General features: G+C 47.0%; 2 protein-coding genes across 2 annotated transcripts in view; one reads left to right on the forward strand and one right to left on the reverse strand.

Annotated features, from left to right (window-relative positions):
- The window catches only part of BCL2L13 (BCL2 like 13), a 38,371-nt gene extending 27,969 nt beyond the window's left edge, over positions 1-10,402 (forward strand). Inside the window, 4 exon segments of the mRNA XM_066319454.1 lie at positions 4,411-4,513; positions 4,516-4,603; positions 4,605-4,864; positions 4,867-10,402. Coding sequence (XP_066175551.1) covers positions 4,411-4,513; positions 4,516-4,603; positions 4,605-4,864; positions 4,867-5,210 — 795 coding nt within the window. The 3' untranslated portion in view covers positions 5,211-10,402.
- Positions 10,403-10,611: 209 nt separating this feature from the next.
- On the reverse strand, positions 10,612-18,898 carry BID (BH3 interacting domain death agonist). The gene is given in 7 exon segments (XM_066318755.1): positions 10,612-11,467; positions 12,615-12,817; positions 13,650-13,790; positions 15,056-15,242; positions 17,068-17,133; positions 18,466-18,623; positions 18,892-18,898. Coding segments are annotated over 5 exon segments (555 nt in total). The 3' UTR covers positions 10,612-11,467; positions 12,615-12,817; positions 13,650-13,653.
- Positions 18,899-22,024: the final 3,126 nt, after the last annotated feature.

Genomic DNA, 22,024 nt, shown 5'->3' on the forward strand with positions numbered 1-22,024 from the left:
TGGGTCAAAACCCCATAGGCTGAGGCCAGTGACTGATTTCAGCAGCTGATCTTTTTCCCCAAGGCTGCCTCATGGGCTGGTGACCATTCTTGCTGTGTTTAGCCAGGCAGGGAAACGTGCAGTTCTCTGTCTCCTCATAAGCTGTGCCAACTCTTCCCTCAAGTGGCAGTGGGTGGGATCAGGGAGCTGCAGTGAGGGACTCCAGCGTCTCTACTGCGCCGTGTTGTGGTTCTCTAAGTGTGCTGGATGAGGAAAAGCACTCCCAAGTTTGCACGTTTCCCAACTGCAAGTATGAAAAAGAGCAACTCTGATGGTTCTGGTTTGAAGCAGTATACTGTCTATTTACAATAAACAAAGCAGATAAAGGAATGCTTACATACGTTCCTTTCTTACTATTAAATCTAAAGTCCAGGGCTTATATAAGGCCTGCTCAGGTTATTAAAAATCCTTCCACATGTTTCATCCTGTCCTGAAATAATCTGCCTGGTGGAGCTTTGCTTCTGGGTCACATCTGTAGACGAATCAAGAGAATTGTCCTAAATGTCATTCAGTTTTTATCACAGCTGCTTTAAAAAGGAAAAAAAAAAAAAAAAAAAAAGCCCGAAGTGCAAACCTCAACTGAACCGGCACAAAATCCAAGCTTTATCTGCCTGACTTTATGTATTAAATCTTAATTCAGCTCAAGAAATATTAATCGTGTATCCTAAATAATGCCTATTACTGTCTGGATTTTCAATTAAAGCTTCATAAGCTTTTCATGAAAAAGTGCTGGAATTACTTTGTGCCGGTGTGTCAGCTCTGCCCCAGCCTTCACAGCCATGGGCGAGCTGTCCCTCCAAGCCTGGGGAGTTGTGTCCCTGAGGCACTGACACGGAAGATAAATTGTCTGTAAAGACAGAAAGGAATCAGCCAGGCTGCATGAGGCTCTGATTTATTGGGAGCCAGCAGCTGATAACTCTTTTGAGGTCAGTGCAGTTTGCGTGAGAAAAGGAACAATAAAACTCTTGAGCCCCTCTGGCCCTCCTGCTGAAGGCAGGCTGCGTGTGCAGTGTTGGTACATGTATTAATGAGCTATTGGGAACGATGAGGATGGCTTGTGTTCCTTGTGTAACCATCCCTTCATTTCCTCACCCTGTCCACAGCAGTTATCCTGCATGTTACCCTCTGGATGTGTCCAGATTTTACCTGTATTTCATGAGAAGCAAATCTCCACTGAAAGTACCTATTTAGAAGTGTCAGGATGGTTTTGGTTTCAGGGACGTCTCTGTCCCCACTGTCTCCACTGACTACAGGTGGCTCCATGCTCTCCTCTGTGGGCTGCTAAGTCATGGCTCAAAGCCTCTTGGCTTTCACCAGTGCACAGTGTGTGACTTCAGGGGGATTCAGGCTGTCTGAGTGTAGCCCTTGGTGGTGGGTTTTTGCTGCAGTCACCAAAGCTGACAGATCCTCAGCAGCATAGTGTGCTTTTGGAATATTTTTGTATATGCCTCATGCTGAGTGAGTCACAGCAGCATGTGTGCACTTCCGTTGGAATGTTAAGAGCAGTGCTCTTATCCGTGGTGTGTCCCTGTTCTTTCTTCTGTCACCCCACAGACATGGTTTAGTGTGTTGTGATGTGGTGTGGACAGGAAATAAATTCATCCTGATTGTAGAAGTGGAGAGCTGAACAGAGAGGAGGATAGTACAGAGGTTTTACCCCTAATAATTTTGATTGTTTAATTGCCATTTTTCTGGATCTGTGTCACCTGTGGAAATACAAAATCGACTTTTATCATAGGTGTCTATTACAGGCTTATATTCCAGTGAGAGTATTTCCTACTTTACCAACATCCAGGGCAAAACCTGGTCAGAGGAGTGCGTGTACCGTCTCAGAGTGTGTGGGCAGTGAGCTGCCTGTCCACCCTCAGCACAGGCCAGGGGCTGACTCCCTGCTATGCTGCTCTGCAGTGTCTGCTGGCACAGGACACGTTTGGAATCCTGTCCTCCCAGGCTGCACAGCAGCTCTGGCCCACACAGCTCAGTGCTTGGTCTCTTTGGATCCAACAGCCTCTGCCTTTACTTCAGTTTCTTGGCACTTCTTTTCCACTGCCCTTAATTTGCACTGCTGGTTGCTTCCTCCTACGCGTAGAGCTCTGTTTCGTTTTAATGGCTTGAGCAGCATTAAAAAAAATTAGTTCTTCTACTGGAACATGACTTTCAAGAGGGTACTGGAGTCTTGAACTGTTAGTGACTGCTTGCAGAGCAGAGCTTGCTTTGGGTTTGGCATGTGGTTGGTGTCTGAACTTTTTCACAAATGTGATGCTTTACTCATTTTTATTGCATTCTGAATTAAGAGTTTGTGGTGATCCTCAAATGGTTGGCAAAAATCTTAATTGCTTTTAACCCTTTCTCTGAGGAACTCTTTGCATTGTTTCACTTTAGTTCCTGAACATCTTACCAAGCTGGATGATGTTTCCCACATCCAAGCAATTAAAAGGCATTTATGAAGAAAAGCTCCTTTTCGAGTGTTCTGTAATAGTCCTTTGCCCATGTCCAAATATCTTCCAAAATTCCATGCATGGAGGGTTAAAAACATATCTGCAAAATAAAAAGGGTTTTGTTTTTAACTGTGATAGGGTAACTGTGTGGATCCATAAAAAATTGTGAAACAACCAAGGAGGTATCTTAGAATGGGGAACTATAGGTAGGAATCAAGTCCCAAATTCACAGGTGTTGGGAAGGTTTAAAAAAGGGACAGCTGCTCAGAGTGCTTTAGGAGAACTGTTATGTGTGGAAGGGAGCAGGGAGAAAGAGAATGAATGGAATTTTTTGTTATGGTGGACTGCAAAGGAAGGTTTGGAATTTGCACAGAAGGAGCTCCCAGCACTGCAGTAGATTTAATGTTCAAATCATTCTTGTTACAAACAAGAAAGTTACTGAATCTTTGTTAATTATTTCACAGGCTTCTGTTATGGCATAGGAAACTTTGGAGTTCTTCTCTGCCCCATCTCTTTGTCCTCCTTTCAGCTGGAATAGAGTTAGGTTTTCTTCCTTTCTGGTTCAGTTCTCTGGTTTGGATTTAGAGTGAGAGTAGCATTGATAACCCCTGATGTTTCAGTTGTTGCTAAGCAGTGCTCACCCTGAGTCAAGGACTTTTCAGTGTCCCATGTTCTGTCAGTGAGGAGAGGCTGGGAGGGAGCGTGGCCAGGGCAGCTGACCCAGACTGGCCAAAGGGATATTCCAGGCCGTGGAGCCCAGGACATGGACTGGGGCTGATCACAGGGAATCAGTATTTTACACTTGCAGTTTCTCCAGCTGAAACCCTTTGCCAAATTTTTAGGATGCCTATAGATATTTCCTAGCTAAATATAAGCAATCTCTGGATGTCTGTGCTTAGTTGTTTGTTTCACCTTCAGCTGTATAACTAAATTTATGATGGCAGTTTTTGAAAGTGAACTTGTTTAGAATAGCTAAAATTGTAGTAAAATACTAGAATTACTGTAGATTCCAGCTTGTTGTACAAAGTAGAAATACAGGCTTGACATAGCACTGGAAATGGGATAAAATTAATATAAAAGGAACATTCTTAGATGAAAACAGACAAGCAATAGAGAGCACTTGCATAGAAAGGAGTGCGGGTGGTATTCAGCTGGGATCGTGTACTTGCATTTGCTTTCTGGTTTTTTGTTCTGTTGCAGTTTGGTTTCAGACTTTAGCATCTTGTCAGGTTAAAAATGACCATGTGGTGTGTTTTGCTGATGTCATGGTGGTAAAGTTACATCAGGGAAAGGAGGAACTCCCAGCAGAGCTCCTGTAAGGAGTTCCATTTTCTGGACACACCAGCTGGGTTCTGTAATCTCTACTGAAATGTAGGTCAGGCAGCTGCTGCTCCTGCACAGGTCCTCTCATCTTTCTTCCTGCACACCAGTATGTAATAAGTTAGCCAAGACTCCTTTATCCTCATGCAGGAAAAGCCAATTCTTTATTCACATCACTTACTTATACAGTTTTCCCAGACCCTGTGTGTAACACCTATTGGCTGCTACTCTTTTACTACTTCATTTTTTGGTCAGAAGGTGGTTTGTGTACGTGGTAATATTCAGGTTGTTTACATTTTCCCTTTATGGGTTCTCATGGAACAGATCTTATTGTTTACGCAGATGCACTTGTTTTTCCACCCAAGAAGAGGTTGTTGTGTTAACCAACCTTTCATACCAAGATGGTTTGACATGGGAACTTGCAAATTGCTTAACTACACTTAGAAGAGATGACAGGCCAGCTGTTAATTTAATAGAGCAGTCCTGATTTTATGAGGCCTTTCTTTTATAATTCTTCTACCTGTCACAACACACCAAGTTCCCAGGTGTCTCATACAGAGAAGGGAACGCCGAAGGCATTACTCATGTGTTGTGTCCTCCCTTTTGTCCACAGGGAACAGTCTTCACTTTGGAATCGGAAGAGGAAGAGTATCCCGGGCTCATTGCAGAGGACAGCAATGACATCTACATCCTGACCAGTGACAACTCAGGGCAGGTGAGCCCCCGGAGTCCCCCACAGTGACCACGTCGTGGCAGTCCGAGAGCCTGCCCGTGTCCCTGTCGGCCAGTCAGAGCTGGCACACGGAGCCTGCCAGTGTCCCTGGGACCCGAGTCCTGGCAGCAGGTGGCCATGGATCCTGAAGAGGTCAAAAGCCTGGACAGCAACGGAGGGGCCGAAGAGAGGAGCGAGAACAACTCTTCCAACTCTGACATTGTTCACGTGGAGAAGGAAGAGATTCCAGAGGGGATTGAGGAAGCAGTGGTGCCAGCTGGTGCTGCAGAGACCATGCAGGCAGCGTTTCCAGAAGCCTCTGGTTCTTTACAGGAAATAAAACCTGAAATTGCTGCGCTGAAAAAGCACATCCCTCTGCACTTCTGCGTACAAAACAGGAGGAAAAGGGAAAAGCAGCTGAAGAGCTTATTGAACCTGAAATCCCTGTGTTAAGTAAACCTGTTCCAAAGTTGGCCCCATCAGAAGAAAAGGCTGCACCAGAACCAGAGAAAATAATGCTTCCAGGGGAAAAAAAAGCGGGGAAGGAGGGCCACTTGGAAGAAATAGAAGAGAAATCCTCATCTGCAGAGGAGAAGCCTATCCTATTAGAAGGGAAATCCATACTGCTGTACGGTGGGGCTGCTGCGGTCGCTATATTGGCTGTGGCAGTCGGGGTAGCGCTGGCGCTTAGGAAAAAGTAACAGAGCTCTCTTGGGGAGGAGGGGGAGAGGAGAGAGCACATCCAATTTTTGTAGTTGTGTTACCTAAAGGTTGAGCTGCCTGCTGTTCAATTGGACATTCGAGTAACTCAGTGGTGATGAGGTGAGGTTGTTCAATAAGCCTCCAGCTACGGACAATCATGTTTTTAGTAGAATCGGGGCGGGGACTGGTTTTTCGTGATTAAAGTATGGGGGTGTTTTTAAAAATAAAAAAAAAAAATCTGCAAATTTGAGAACTTAAAGTGCAGGTGCTGAAGAAAGGGGTGCTCATACTCTAGGAACTGGAACAGAGAATCCCCAGAGGAAGGGGAGAGCCAGCTGCTGCCAACCCCTGGAGATTTTGGCTTCTCAGATTGACCGCTATTGCAGCTGTGCTGTCTTGTCACTTCCCGTCGCGGCCCCAAGCCCCTCCTAACAAACATTAGCCAACCTGAGTCCTGTAGCGAGAGGCTGGTGTCCCTTTTGTCTCAGCTTCCTCTCAGGTACAGCACTGCTCCTCATAACCTTCCAGGTTCCTCCTATGCCCCAGTGGGACAGTGCTTATTCTTACCTCTTGGCTCACACTGGTTTTGGCCCCTAACGTTTACTGGAGCCCCATCCTGTGAAGATGCTGCCTCTCTCTAGCTGTATTATCTCTGAGCATCGTGGTGTTCCTGGGGCAGAGGTGCTGCCCAGGAGGGTGGAGGGACACTACTGTTTGCTGGTTTGAGAATCCATTTGCTCTGCTCCTGCCCAGCCCACTTTACTGCAAACCCTTCAGTTACCAGAGGTACGAAATGGATGCTGGACACGGTGCCGTTGGGATCAGTCCTCTGATACCTGGGGAATATTCAGCAAAAACACAGCAAAGCCGTGTGGAAGCAAGGCCAGTGCCTCAAGTGCAATTCAGACGTTAAACGCTCTGCTGTCCTGTGTCACGCTGCAGTCTGCATTGTCCCGCCCAAGTTAAGCACAGAGTGTATTTAGTCCTAACTTGGTCTTACCTGTGACAGAATTCCACATATATAACGCAATGGATTCTAGTAACTGAGCAAAAGAGCATTAAACATCTCTATCTGCTTGTTCCTGGCCTGGCCCACAGTGCTGTTCAGTGTGATTTCTTTTGCAGCTGTGAATCTGCAATTAGCTAAACTTACAGGTTCACAAATGATGAGCAGTTTACTTTGGCAAAAAAAAGGAAATCCCCCTTCCTGCAGTCACAACACTTCAGGTGTGTGTGGAGAGAAGCCTCTCAAGTATTGTCCTACTCCTTAGTGGGTCCAGCCACAGGTGTTCCTGGTTCAGCATGTTTGTCTGTCCTTGTCCATACTGCAGCTCCTGGGCAACACCTTGGGCTTCCCAGGCAGAACTGTGGATGCATCTCTGAGGGCTGGTACTGGCACTGTGGCTTAGAGCAGATGGAAGAGGTGAAAGGGAACTGGTGAGAATGTAAAAAAAACGAAACATGAGCTTATGGGAGTCTTCGCAAAGCACAAAGACAAGGTACTTTTATTTCTAAATAACCATATCAAGAGTACATCTCCTGATGAGCCTGTTTCTTAAGGGATCTCAGAATAAAGAGATCTTAGCATATTCTCTATTTTAGGATATTCTTGCTGCATTTTCCTATCCCAGAATGCTGGAAAGTTAGTCCGAATGTGTCAGATTCTGAGGAATTATTTTGTGTAAGCTTTTGTGAAATGAATTTTCTAGAAAACTTACTGGATTTTGAACTGTGTGTGTGTGAAGTTGAATATTAAGAGGAAGGGTTATGTATATACTGCCACTGTGGACTGAACTTGGGTTCTGGAGTCCTGAACTGTATTGTTGATCATTAATTGCTCTTCTCCATGTACAAAACATAGCAGGTTGGCCTTATCAGAAAAAAAAAAAAGACAAAACACAGATCTTTTATCACATTGCAAAATGGAATGACTTTTTTTGTCGTTTTCTGGTGCCCTGCTGCTACTGCTGTGCTGTGTCCCCAGCAGGGGTCGCTGGGACTTCCTCATGCCACAGACTCTGGCTCTGCCTTCCCACCACGGCAGGTCCCTCTCCTGGCCCCTTGCAGGAGCTTCCCCCACGTAGAGGAGAGGTCTCTTTGTGCTCCATCTCTCACGCACGCAGGAACAGCTTTGCTTCATTTCACATGTGTTTATCAGGGAATGGTACAGTCTGAGGTGTAGCAAGGGCAGCTCTCTTGCTCGGTCATTCGGGGCAAGGCTGCCCTTCTGCTGCTTTGCTGATGGCTTTGGGTTCTTCTCTGAGCACCTTCTCTGTGGAGAGAACTGCTCTTAGTCTACGTCCCCTCCTTACTGAAGACAATGAACCTGCTTTTGGTGCATGCCCACCTCTAGCACGCAGCAGGTTACTCTGAAGTAGAGATGGATTCTGTGGACACTCTGGAGAACTTGTGTACCAACACGGGGAAGGTGGAGGCAGGGCTGGTGTTACTTCATCTTCTGTCTGGATGAGGTTGTTTCAGTAGTAGTGTGGAGATGGGTACAGGACAGACAAAAATAAATCCAGGCTCACAAGGAAAGAAGTTCCAAACTTACTGCCACAAGGAGCCCAGTGGAGCATGAAATAAAAAGCTTCCACACACAGCAGTGAGAAGGTGGCAGCAGTAGTAAAGAAAAAATGACTCTGTTAGGCATTTTTGTGGTCAGGCAGAAGCCTTGAGTACCTGGTGTTGCTGCATTTCATGGAGCATTAGTTGCACCTTATGTCTTGGTTGCTTGGTCCTTTAAAATGTTCTTCTCCTTCTGGGGGTCAGAAGATTTGGCAAGTCAGCAAGATTTGAAGTGACCACATGTTCAGAAAATTTACTGTAGCTCTGTCCTCTGGGAACACTCCAGTAGTTACAAAGATCAGCTGTAGGGCTGAGTTCTGCAGTTTGGAGTCCTGTGGTCAGAGCTAGGACCACCCAAAGTGGTAAGCTCAGATGGCAGCATTCCTACAGACCTGAGTGAGAGGATGCTCTGTTAAAGAGGTGTGAATTAGGGGGGAAGAAAACTTCAGTGTTCTATCTTCGAGTGTACTACAGTAATCTTAAACTGCAGGGTCCAATTACCCTGAAAGGTGTGATGCAACCTCTCTGTAGTGGATCTCTCATAGCTGGCAGAGGAAAGGCAGGAGCTATATACTTGCAAAAGGGCATATAGAATTACTTTCACTTGTGTTCTCATTCCCTTCCCAGAAGTGCCTCAATATCTGTCCTCGAGTGGCCTGTACTTTAACAAAATATCTACCTTAGACCCATTCTGTCTTCACTTTATCCTTAGCACACCCTAAAGCTGAGATGCTGAAACAGCAGAGGACTGGATCTGTGAAAAAAGCAGGAAATACTTTAAGGAATTGCAGTGGGCAGCATGCTCAATAAGGAGCTGTCAAAGGAAAGGTTTTCTTGAAAGATAAGAAGATTTACACCCTAAATTCAGCTGTGCTTAAATCTAAGCTCTGCTTAGTTAATTGTGGCTGGGAGCTGGGCAAGGACTTTCTTCAGCTGCCATTGCAGGAACAGGAGGCTGAGAGCAAAGACAGAATTCCTGTGTTGCTCAAAGTGCAGATGCAGAGCTGTGTCCCAGCCCTTGCAGCTCTTGTGTGCCGGGTGGAGCCTGGTGGGCTCCTGAGTCCCTGGAGCTTCAGAAGATGTAGGCTGTGGGGGAAGTCAGTACTGCAGGAATCAGCCTGGAGAGGAGAAGGCTCAGGGGACCTCCTCACTCTAAAACACCTGACAGGAGGGAGCAGCCAGCTGGGGGTCAGGCTCTGTTCCCAGACAGCAGCAACAGGACAAGAGGACACAGCCTTAAGCTGTGCCAGGGGAGGTTTAGGTTGGACATAGGAGGAATTTCTTCACAGAAAGGGTGATTGGGCTTGGAATGGGCTGTCCAGGGAGATGGTGGAGTCACCGTCCCTGGAGATGATTGGAAAGGCTGGATGTGACACTCAGTGCCATGGTCTGGTTGGCAAGGTGGTGTTTGGTCATAGGTTGGACTTGATCTCAAAGGTCTTTTCCAAACCTAGGTGATTCTGTGAAACACTGGAAGGGTGAGGCGCAATATCTAGCTCTACCTAGCGAGGGCAGAAGCTGTGCATGACTTTAGTATGGTTTGGACTGCTTAATTTCAGCACGAGGAAGGTTGCAAGAACAAGTATTACTTCATGTACGTACCTGTGCTTAAGAGTGCAAGCTCTGTATTACCATTAAAAAAAAAAAGGGGGAGGTGGGGGGATGTTTATAAAATTTAAGCCAGCACTACTTGAGTAGAACAAGAGGGAGCAGAGACTGCAGGGCCAGGTCTGGGCAACAGAACTCAGTTTGTGTCTGATACAGTGAAGGGACCTGACTAGGCTGGGGAATGACCCAGCTTGGAAGGGGCAGTAGTGGAAAGTCCAGGGGAACCACAACACATCACTCAGCTCCACCTCTTTAAGTTAAATAACTTCAACACTTTTTTCCTACTTGGAGCTGATTCTCAGTCTCTTGGGTAGGCTGACTTGCTTCCTCCAAGCTAGAGGTCTATGGTCATTCTGTAGAAGTGGGGGAGCTCCTGTTGGCTTCCAGTGGAAGCTGCTTTTGATCTCCTTGCAGTATCTGCAGGGCAGGCAAGGGACACTGTCAATGGGGACACAACAAACTGCAGAGGATGCATCTTACTGCTGTACCTTTAGGGGCTTTGTCCTCAGTTTTAACTTAGAGGATAAGCTTTTATTTAAGTATAAACCTAAAAACCCTCAGACCAGAAGAATGCCACTTGATTTGTTAAGTAGCAAAGACTAATGGGACTGGCTCTGAAGTTGCAGGTTAGGGGATCTCTTCTGCTAGGCTTCTGCTGGGTGTAAGCAAATAGTGACAGACTTGCCAGGATTTTGGATTCTGTTCTCAAGGGGCCTCCCTGGGGGAAGAGACCCTGACTGGTCCTCAGGTCACCCATTATCCCAGGAACTCGTCATCATACTGTTCCTTCCAATATGCAAGTGCAGCCCTCTTGGGAAAACTGTCTAAAGCTTCTTGTGCCATTTGGTTAATCAAAGGGTTTCCACCTTGACAAGAAAGTTCTTTCCAGCTTCATTGTTGAATATTCAGTTCAAGTGAAGGGGTATGTACATTTTTTCCCTCTGCTAATGGGACACTGCTGTAAGACCATGCCCCCAGGTTGCACTTTAATAAATGGTACAGTTTTCAAAAACAATGTGTAGACTACTTCTGTGCTTCCCCTCTCCCCCTGTTTTAGTGCAGGCACCAGAAGAAAAGGTGCTTTTACTTACAGGAAACTTGCTTATGCAAGGCACAAGGACAGGACCAGAGTGTCTCTACTGCTGCTCCATCATAAGCCATGGTGAATTAGAAGAATGCCATGAATACTTGCACAAAAAATGTCAGGTGGAAATTGAAAGTCTGCAGAAATGAAATTTTTATTTAAGTTAAAAAACCCTACAAAATATTTACAGACCTGGAAAAGTCCTGAGGCAGCTGGATCACAGGTGACATTTGCCACCTTGTATGATTATGCATCAAAACAACCTGAGTCCAAGTTTGTTCAACCTGAGCTGTGACTACAAGTTATGCTACTTTTTCTTAAACATATCCAGGCTGCATTCCCAATAGGACTTGCCTTGTGCCTACCCTGCCCTTTTTTTTACAGTTTTTCCATCAGTTTCATTTTTCAAGCAAACACAGCTGTATGGTGATCGATACTGAAATATCCTGGTGTCAGCCTTGCCTGGCCACACCCCCACTCAGGGCTCTGTTCCCCTTGCTGCCAGCTCCTCATCCAGACAGACCTGATTCCCACCCCCCGGCTGATGATTCTGCTGATGAACCACCCATTCCATAGCCTGAGGCCTTCCTGGGAACAATATTCAGCATGGCTCAGCTGCAGGAGCAGGGCTGGGAAGTGAATAACTAAAGCAAAATGCTACAGCTGCTTCGAAAAAACACTGAGAGGGCAGGCCCTGTGCCCACTGGGCCTGTAGAGACACAAGGCAGGCTCTGCACAAAGATTGCTGCTGCTAAAATAAAAAATACTGTAAAAGGAGCGAGGCAAGCACTAGTCCCTACAGGTACTGGCAGAACTGGCAGGCAGCTCACGCTACTATTACTGCTGTGCTAGTCTACAAAAGCTTATCTATAATCTGCCATCTTTTTCACAGCCTGATCTCAGAAGTTAAAAGTAAAATCAAGTGAACTTCATCCATTAAGGAAAATCTTCAGGAATCCACATGCTCCCACAGGGCTGGAAAGTTCATTCACCCAGCTAGAGGGAGAGAAACAGAAGGGGCATCATTAACATCAGCAGGGATTCTCCTCCCGTGGCAAGCCCTGCCCTGTGCCTGCCAGGAAGCCGGCAGTGTCAACACTGCCACCTGCCATGCTCCCTCCTGTGCCCGCAGCAGGGACACGGCACAGTGTGGGACAGCCCTGCCTGGTGCTGCCCAGCTCCAGCCCTCCCTGCCCTTGGTGCTACAAGGCAGCTGGGGCAGCAGCAGGGGCCAGTCTCACACGGGTGACCCATTTGGCACAGGGGAGCCAAACTGAGTGAAGGGAAGGGCAGCGTTAAGTGACACGGCAGTGACACCGTGCCCAGGTGAGGCAGTGACAGTGTGAGCCAGGCCCCTCTGCAGGTGCTGCCAGCACTGTCCCCGGCAAGGCTGCAGTGCAGGAGTGTCCCACAGGGCTGCAGCACAGCACAGCTGTGTCAGCTCCGCTTCACAGGGGGCAGGGTCAGAGCCCTGCCACTCAAATCTCATTCTCAAGGAGCACTGAGTCTTAACAGCAGTGAGTGCCTCCTCCTCTCCCTCCCCAGACCCAGTTACTGAAGCTGCAGCCTCAACCCTGGCTTGCCTGGAGCTGCACAGCCTCCACACCTCTGCTCAAGTGCCAGCAGAGAACAAGAATGGAATTGACCATTTCTCATTGTTCCTCTGCTAGTGTTAATTCTCAGGAGAAATTCCTTTCCCCTCTCAGTTCTCCCATGCTCTGGGAGCCGAGGAAGAGAAGAGCAAGACCTCAGGGTCAAGACATGGGGGAAATGCAGCCAACAGATCTCAGATAAGGCTTTCCTTTCCTGAGGGAATGAAAGGATCATTAACCAGAATCTTACTGGTACAGCTCCCTGAGGAGACTGCAGGGAGGAGAGGAGCAGTCACAGCTCTCTGCCCACAGAACAAATGCACTCTGTTCACTGCTATGAGAGGGGGACATGCAGAAAATGTGACACGGTTCCCTCAAGCACACTCATCTCCAGAGCTCTGCAGGGACTGACTTTCCCTTCTGGCCCAACTTCCAGAGCACTGCAGGGAAACTAGCAGGCAACAGGCAGTTCAGAGCTAGGTCACCCCTCAGGGAATAACCCAGGACAGCTAAAAGGCTGGCTGTGACTCCCACAGAGCTGTTGGACTCACCATATCGGCAATGTAGTCATGGAACTGCTGGTTCATGTAGTTCACAGTGGTGTTGTAGACACGCTGTAGAAGGGAGGGCACTGTATTCACAATTTTCTTAGCCAAAGCATTGCTAGCACCAACATGGCCCTCTCCTGCGCCATGTCTGAGGGGATGGATCGTACGAGCTCTCCCAGTACCCTGGACAAGTGCCGCATTATCTCCTGTATGGAAGGAAGAGGGATCTCAGTGCAACAGCTAGGGCAGAAAGAGGACTCAGCACAGCCTGCCAGGACTGTGCTAATAACTGATCTGCTTGTTGTAACACTCCATGGGATGCTGCTCCCCTTCCTCCCAGCCTTGGCAGCTGGCCTGTTACATAAAAAACACCCCCAAAACCTATGGCCCTTGATCCAGATGTAGATCTAATCCTTAGACAGCCTTCTTTTTCCTTTTTAACACAAGAGACCTCAACCTCTACTCCTCTTGCACAGCAGCAAGGCCGTTAGATGCTGGCCCAGCTGCATCCAGGAAAAGGCCACCCCAGCACGTCTCTCAGCCAGGCCTAAAGCCACTGCTACTCCCAGAACTGCACCTGTGAACACTCCCAGCACCAGAAAAGGGTCTCATGACTTCCTCTTTCTTCAGTGCTCAGTAACAAGCACAAGTCAAGCTTCTGTCACTAACCTGCTCAATTTTTACCCACATGATGGCAGACTTGGCACAAAGTCCAAAGCTCTTAAGTACTAAAACTAAGCCTTGGCCAGACTACTCACTTTCCAAGATAAGCCATGAGGCCATCGAAGACAAAATGCCTCAACTCCTTCTTCCAGACCCCAAAGCACCACCCAAACCCTTTTCCCAACCACCATTTCACCATCTGCAGAAAGGAGATGAGCCTAAGGAACCCAATTTACACATTAACTTCTGCCACTGAATCACCTCTAACAAATCCTCAAAGGCAAGGGACGGATTTTCAGATGCCTTCAAAGTCACAGCAGGAAGGATGCAGAATATTGAAAAGGAGAAGCACTTATCAGGCTGCTTTTCACTCACCTCATTAGACAGACTCATTCCGAAAGTGCAGCACTAGGTCATTTACTACCCTTGCCTGGATTTCTCTATCAAACTGGTCTCCAATCTCAGCGAGCTGAGCAGCAATGAGCCGGATAACCTCTTCATTTGTTGGAGCCGACCCTGTCAACACAAAGAGCAGAATTTAGTTCACAGGCTGTGTCAGACCAGGTTCAGTACAGCTCACAGCATTATGCTCATCTCCCTTAAGCAACCTCCTTCCAACCCCAACTGTGCTCATGACAGGTCTAAGCACGATTTCTTTTAAGTGCACCCAGGTTGCTTACCATAAATAGTGGCAAACAGGTGTTTATATCTGTAGTTTAGGTAAAGTGCAGCCTCACCCTGCCCAAAAAAAACCACTGCAGGGCATGTTAGGGCATCTCCAAAATTTGAACAGGACAGTTACAGCCAACATCCTGCCCAGAGAGGGGAATTGAGAAGCTGTGCATGACCTTGAAGGTCTTTTCCAACCTAATGGTTCTAGAATTGAAGTGACTTGTCAGGACTTGTCTCTTAAGCACCATCTAAAATACAGCACCTCATAGAAAAGTTGGAGTTGGAAGGGACTTTGAAAAGCCATCTCATCCAAACCCCCCGCAATAAGCAGGGACATCTTCAACTAGCTTAGATTGCCAAAGCCCCAGCCAAACTGATCTTGAATGTTTCCAGGGGTGGGGCATCCAAAACCTCTTTTTGCAACCTGTGCCAGTCTTTTACCACCCTCCCTGTAACAACCTTCCTTACATCTAGTCTGAATCTGTCTGTTTTCAGCTGAGAACCTTACACCTTGTCCTACCTGCTTTTGGCATGAGACCTGTGCAAATTTGTGTGAGAGGGCAATTTTACTGTAGCAGTTCCTCCTCACCCTGCTTCAGTTGAGGTCAGTGTGCCAGCTGACACACCCTGGGCAAAGGGCAGTAGCCACCCTGCAGATGGTGAGCCAAGCAGGAACAGGACCAGAAGCTACTTGAGGAACAGTTTCCACCACACTGGTAGAGCAGAAAAGGATTCACCCAGTTCCAGAACTCGAGTTGTTCCTAGCTCCTAGCACAAGTATTGATACCACCTGAGGAGCAGTGTGAGGCCTAACTTAACTGCCTTGTATCACACTCCTTGAGGGCAGCTATCACCAGTGCCAGCTTTGTGCCCTTGTCTGATGTGCTGCAGACAAAACCCCATGACAGGCGCTCTAGAAATCCACAGAGAGAGAAAGTACAAAGCACCAGCTGTTTTCACTGTGTGGCTGTTGGCTGGGAATTTAATACTTAGGTTATGTTTCTCAGTAGAGAAAACATTCCTCCTCTGAAACAGACAGTAGCAAAGACAGGAAATGGGGAAAGAAAACCATGTTCAGGGGCCTGTGGGGTGGAGGAAAGCCTGCTCACCTAGCTCACCATTCTGGAAGTGGCCACTCCGATTGCCGTCGGTCTGAAGCTCGTCGTCATCGTTTGCTCGGCACCACATAATCTGGTGGCTTTGCAGGGAATGCAGCTGGTCCCTGAAGTTACAGTCAGAAGATACCTCCAGGAAGCTGAACAGCAGTGCATGCTCCATCTGAAGAGATCCATTGATCTGAGACATAAGGAAATCACCATTAAGCCCAAGCCTAGAAAATGTCCCACTCAAAGCAGGGTTTTCCAGCCCTGAACACGTCTTGTGGCTTCCTCTGGGCACCCTGAACAGCATCAGCCAGGGGGTCCACAAGGCCTCAGCAGATGCAGACTGACTCCTGGATGTGCACCCCACAGGACTGTCCCATGGTGAATGACAGAAGACACTGCTCCTACAAACTGATGTTGAAAACCCAGCTCATCCTCTCCTCGTATCTCCAGCTGTGGCAATGGCAGCAACCCCAATCCGAGCTCCTCTTTTGAAACAGGTGTATTCAGCAAAAACCATCCATTTCCCTTACTCAGACACCTGTGTTTGGAAGGGTTTACTCCTGTATTTGGGAACTGGGCATTCTACTTGCTGTGCATAAAGAAGGCAGCAGCTCCCCGTGTCAATGTAATCAGAGCAGAGCAGTAACAAGGTGGGAAATAGAGATAAGAGCATAAGCCTGCAAAAACCACCAAGGTTCACATTTCTTCTGCCTCTTCAAAGGAACCTCAGCCAGCTCCACAATAAACCTGTTCAGCTCCTCATAGAGAGCCAAGCAGCTGCTCACAAGGGCAGTGACATGAGATGGCAGATCACTGCCACCTCCAGTGGCACATTCACCCCCAGTAAATGGGCATGTGCTGCCTCCATGGCCACACAGCCTGCAGCCTTCAAGCAAGCCAGCACAGAGTGCCCACGTTAATTAGGTTGAGGAGGTCCACGAGGCAGGCAGACTGATGGGAGCAGGAGCCCCCACTGGAACACCAGGCTCATAACCAACTAAGGCCTCCAGAATACCAGGAGACTCTCCAATAAATTTAGTTAAACGGGTAAGAGAGTAGGATGTGGTGAGGCACAGAAAAAAGTAAGAAAGAAAATCCTTACTCTGGTATGCAGATGGTCTGCCTGTAAGAAAATACTTAGGCTTAATTTTATCTAGGGAGAAGAAAAATAGTTCAAGAAAAATGGTTTGTTATGCCAACAACATGCAACCAGGATGAACTTGGTAACTGAAAGGGAGTTTTGGGGAGTGGAACCTTTCAAAGCCTCAACATAACCATATCTGACTGGGCAGACAAAAGGAGGAACAAAGCCAACAACAGGCAGTTCGGAAATGGAAACAAATGGAAAATAAAGTGATCAGTCAGAGGTGAACAGAAGGCACATCTCCCATGATCTGAGCATGCATGTTTATGGGCAGTGGTGCAGGTCACCTGGTGACCCAAGCTCACTGGGGCACCAGTGGCAATTCCCTTCAACAGCCTGCTGGACTGGTCATTGAGTTTGTCACATTTTTTAATCATGTTATGTTCAAAAGGCTTGTGGGAGGGCAGAGCAGGGGTTAGAATTGTATCCTAACACAAGCTGGGCTGGAGGATGACAGACATTTCAGTTACAGTTCAATGTGTAAGATTTAAGTGTGCTAAGTAACAGCATCATAATTGTGTTTAACATTGCACAAACCAATGCATGCATTGATCACAGGGTTGTGCCCATTCCTTTATTAGTTCAGCAGTTTGTAGCTTCAGCAATAAACATTGTAGTCTTACATAGCTACATCTCCAGCTTGCAGCACCAAGGGGAAGTGCCACACCAAGAGCTGCAAGAAGCAGCTTGTAACCTAACTGGTTCCATCCACTTCCTTGTATTTAGAATGCTGCAGAAATTCCGGGAAATTCAAGAAAGACAGGCGCCAACACTGAGACTTATCCCCTCCTAAGTATCTCAGGACAAGTGCACCAGAGAGCCACTGCACACTGTGAACAGCTGACTTCAGTCAGACACATTTAACTCTAACCTGTTCCATGATGGGTTTAGGGGCACAGCTCAGGTCACCCTCTGCTTCAGACTAGAAGTCCTTGTCCTGCGGAAAGAGTAAGAAAGAAAGTAAGAAAGAAAAAAAAAATTCCAAAATCCACATCTCGCAACTGTGTCTGGCCATGTCTCATAGTAAATGTCCTTTTTAGTGATGCATATCCCTGTTTCTGGAGAGAGCTGCCCATCGAACACCATCAGTTGTTCAAAAGGGCTGAGGAAACAACTGTGTCAGTGAGAAGGGTGCTGTGAATGAGAGGCACAAATCTTCCTGCCACAGACATGTGCCAGACAGTGGAGTGGCACAACCTACAAAGGGCTCTAAAGCCCAGAGCTGCTGTTGGGGAAGGACAACTCTCCATGGAGCCACAGGCTGGAATGAAGAGCAGGATGATCAGAGAGGAACTCCTGAGCAGCTCCTGAGAGCTGATAGGCCTGCACACACAGCAGAACACTCTGAAATGAAAAACCCAGCTGACATTGCTACACATCTGCAGGGCCTCGAGGGAGCCTCTCCCTACCTCCATGCAAGAGATCCACGTGGATACTCAGGCTCATTTCAACACTTCCCAACAAATATCTGTGATGGGGAAGGTTGGATCAAGTGCCAACAGAGGCTTCCAGTCACATGAGTGCAACTCTGCTAAGCCTCCAGGGAGGCTAGCTAGGAAGGAAAAAGCAGGACAGAGCCCAAGGGAAGAGACAACCAGCGAAGGAGGGCACAGGGGAGCCTCCCCACCTCCCAAAGGGGAGATGTAGGAGCACAGTGCTCCCTCATCATCGTGCCAGGAGCAGCTGGAGTGGGTCAGAACCTTGCATTTCCTGCCTTAGACACAACAGTTCCAGCTGCACACAGAAGTCTGTGGTTCAAATCCTGATGAGCAGGGCCTGGCTGAAAGTGGGCACTCCCTCCCAGCCAAGTCTTCTTCACCCAGGGCAATAACCTGGTTGTTATGCAGGCGCCTTCTAACCAAAATGGGCTGGAACCAGTAAGAAACCCAAACAAAAGGCCTGCTAACCATCAAAGACCTGGGCTACTGCTAAGTGACTATTTCACAGTAACCACCCCTCACGCCTGGATTTTAAATAATTAATTGTGCTGGTAGAAAAAAGGGAAGTGAAAGCAGAAAGAAATTCAAATTGAAGCAAACCACAGTTATTTCAAGAGACCAAGCATCTCCCAACTTTTTAAAGGCTCTTAGAAATCCAAGACCAAAACACAGTCTCAAATACATCTGAAGCACACGACAGCCCTTGGGAAGCCTCTTAACCATGAGCTCTTGTTTTCAGGGAATTATGTCAGACAGCTACAACACAGGCTTGTCCCTTGCTGCTTTGCATTTTCCTCTATTCCATTCAAATCCCTATTGCTGCTACTCACCTCTACCCTAAGGAGTGTTCTGGCTGGGGAGAGTCCTCTGTCCTGTTCTTTGGGACCTGAAGGGGCTCTGAAACAGGTCAGGGTGATCTTTCTTCTGGCTTGACTTTGCTGCAAGAGACACAGATGTGAATTCAGGTTTGAGAACTCGAAATAGAATGCTGAGATCAAGAGGAAAGTGGGGGTTTTTAATTAATCTGTGGCAGGACTTGGGATTTGTGCAAATCTCAGGAGTTGTCCACACCAGCAATATTTCTGTAGGTTAGGTAAATCCTCAGTTGGCACATATTCTGGTTTTAGAGATACCATTCCTTTTCAATGCCATTTTCCCCCTCTCAGCTCTAAATGAAGAGGCACAGACTGCTCAAGCTCCAGCCCAGCCAGGTGCACCTGCAGATGTCAGTGGCTGTGCAGGGAGAAGAGACCTACAGCACATGTGGGTTCTTCCCTCCCCTCAGGGATCAAATCAGCTCTGTAGATATAGACACTCCTCCGGCCAAGTCCACAGACAGAGATATTTTAAGAAAGTCACACCATAGCTGCAAATAGCAATTTGCAGCACATGAGCAGAGATAAAACAAACACACAAACAGAATAATGAAAAGCTCCACCACACTTCAAAATACTAATGTGGCAAAAAATGAAGACAAGGGAGCCTGAACACGATAACTTCACAAACTGAATTTCCTAAACCAAAGACTGACCACCCATGCAGTGAATGCCCCTGAAGGCAATACCTGCCCTCAGCTAAGAAAGTTCTGCTTGGGTGGTCAAAAACACACCAGAGAAGAGGAAAAAGGATTTCTCTCACAGCCCCAAACAGCTTCCTACTGCTACAAAAGAGGGCAATTTTTTTTTATTATAGTTAACTAGTAATTACAGGAACCTCAAGTTTTACATAACTTTGAATCAATGCAAAAAGCTTCAAGAGTCACAAAGTTCCTCCTGAGAAGTCAAATTCCCTAATGGAATCTAAAAAAAAAAAAAACAAAACAACCAAAAAACTTCCCTAAGAACAAACCCAAAACAGTCAAATGTAATCGTGCTGATACCCCCCAAACTTTTTAAATTATTAATACTTTGGAATTTTGGTAGTTTTAGATTCAGATTAAGACTGTTTCTGATGGAGGGGAAAAGGTGACCTTTTATTGGGTACAAAATCTTTAGTTGGAGAAGGAGAAAAGATGGATAAAGGGTACAAACACCATCTGCACCCAGATTCAGAGTCAAATCAGATCATTTGCTAAGGCTGCTTTAGGGCTGCTGAAATCTTGGCATGAATTTTTACAGATTATGATACTTTAACTGAAACACCAACTAATTTTAATACTTTATTCGTTTTTTACTTCAATTTACTCATTAGACAAATGAGCTTTGTGAGAAATGAGCTGCTACTGAGAAATCACTAAATGCCTTGAAGTATTCAACACGTAAGACCACAACCATTTTTTTAGACTTGTTCGTTTTCTTTCTTAAAAAAAAAAAAAAAAAAAAAAAAAAAAAGAAGGGGGAACTTCAAGCACAAGTTCAAGACCCTTAAATCAGTTCTACAGAATCATGGTAGGGCATGTTCATTCCAACTCAACATTTTATGGGATGCAGGACTGTGGAGAGGCATATGGTAAGAAAACATAATTACAGTTAGAGAAGCACCTCCACCAGCAGCCTGTCAGCGCAGTAGGAAAGACCTCGTTCCACCCACACACAGCAGTTTGCACAAGTGAATTCTGTGATTTTTCACAAGTGAACTCTGTGGGTGCTTCTTCCAAGGCAATGCCAGGTCTTTAGATGGCGCTGAATACATCCTGAGGGCTGGTACTTACTGCTCTCCAACAACACAGCTTCTTCAGGTCTGGTGTCCCATCTTCTGTTTCTCCCTCTCATCCCCAAGTTGCGTTATCCTTTAAATCTCACAAGGAACTCACCCAGAGGAGCTTTCCCACCTGCAGTCCACCCACAGGGGTGCCATCTATAGAGGCAAGAGCAGGCAGGGCCAGAACCCAATTCCAGGCCTTAAGGAGAGATGGCACTGCAAGTTTGCAGGGTGGAAAAGAGGGAGAAGCAGGATTGCAAGACAACTGGCACTCCATGCTCCTCTCCCACACGTTATTCCAAAGGGAAAGCCTCATACACTGTATTACACTGTGGTTATCTGCTGGGGGAAACTCCCCCACAGCTCTCAGGGCTGCCCAGCAGCAGGTCTCAGAATCCCTGCAGCAGTGCTAAGCCACCCTACAAATCAGTTTCATCTCCACACGTGTGCTGTATGCTCAAGACAGCTGAGAAAAGAAGCCACTCCACAAACAGTGTCTCTGCTAACCATCCCCTGAGATAGTTCACCTCTCCTCACAGCTCAGCCTGGGAGTTACTGCTCCCAGCTCCAGCAGACACTGGTTAGGAGGACGCTCTGCTCAGCAGGGAATAGGCCTGTAGGACTGACTCCTTTAACACCGTGCCTGGATCCCAGACACCTCCTGTACAAACACCAGACAGCGACACTGTCTGCTCAATGGACCTATTGTGTGAGCTGTCAAGATGTTTATGTCTCACGTTTGAGTCAGGAGCACTTAAAATCTCCAAAGCAGAAACCACAACGAAGCATCAGACACCGCAAAGTCAAAAACTTCCAACCTGAGCATTGCTTTCCCTGTGTGGCAGCTGAAAGGTAAGAACTTTGGGAGTGGCAGTCAGGATGACATCATTATGGGAAGAAACGAAACAATGTTTTATTTGTCCCTTCCAGGACCTGGCCGCACTTACCTGTCCTGGCAGATGTTTCACTGTTGAGCTACTGAGCTTTTTGCAGACCATGGAGCATCATTTTACAGGCAGGGAAACCAAGAATTTGGTATGTCCTGGCATTTTAAATCCACCTATCAAATCACAACCACTCAATTTTACTGTCTCCATGAGAACTTGCCACAGGCGCAACTACTTTACATAACCAGTCAGCATCACAGAGTTAAGTTCCTTATTTGAGGATATTCTGAGCTCTGCCACTGTTGTCTGCGGCACTTCAGGTCACGTGAGCGTAAGCAAATACCAGGTCACAGAGCCCAAAGTCACCAAATATTCCACACTCCACAATGCTCCACTTCTAGCCCATAAACCCAACAGGAACTGAACAGCACAGGGAAGGTCTCTTGTTGGTGTGCAAAAACAGTGCTGACATGAGTAAATAGGATGTTATTATTGACACAGGAAACCTGTCCCCACCGCTCCTTACTCGGCAAAGGATTTGCCAGGCTGCAACAATGTTTAGAAAGCTCCACGATTTTGCCTTATTTGACACTCGCTCCTAAAGTAGAATTTGCTTCTAGGCTCTGGAAAGAGAAGCAGGATGGTGGGAGAACAGAGATATTGCAATGTAGAAACCAGGTGAAGGATGGGCTCCACAAGACCTCTGACACACACAGAGCTGTGAAACTAAAGGATGGTTTGGTACATCTGGTAAACACCAAAGCTGTTGGCTTGGAGAGTGTCGGGACTTCCTCTGCCACAGAGAACCCTGCCTCCAAACTAAGGGTATTTGCCACCCATTTGCCTCTGAGGGAGGATGCAA

The sequence above is a fragment of the Sylvia atricapilla genome, chromosome 5, assembly GCF_009819655.1.
Source record: "Sylvia atricapilla isolate bSylAtr1 chromosome 5, bSylAtr1.pri, whole genome shotgun sequence".
NCBI classification, from domain to species: domain Eukaryota; kingdom Metazoa; phylum Chordata; class Aves; order Passeriformes; family Sylviidae; genus Sylvia; species Sylvia atricapilla.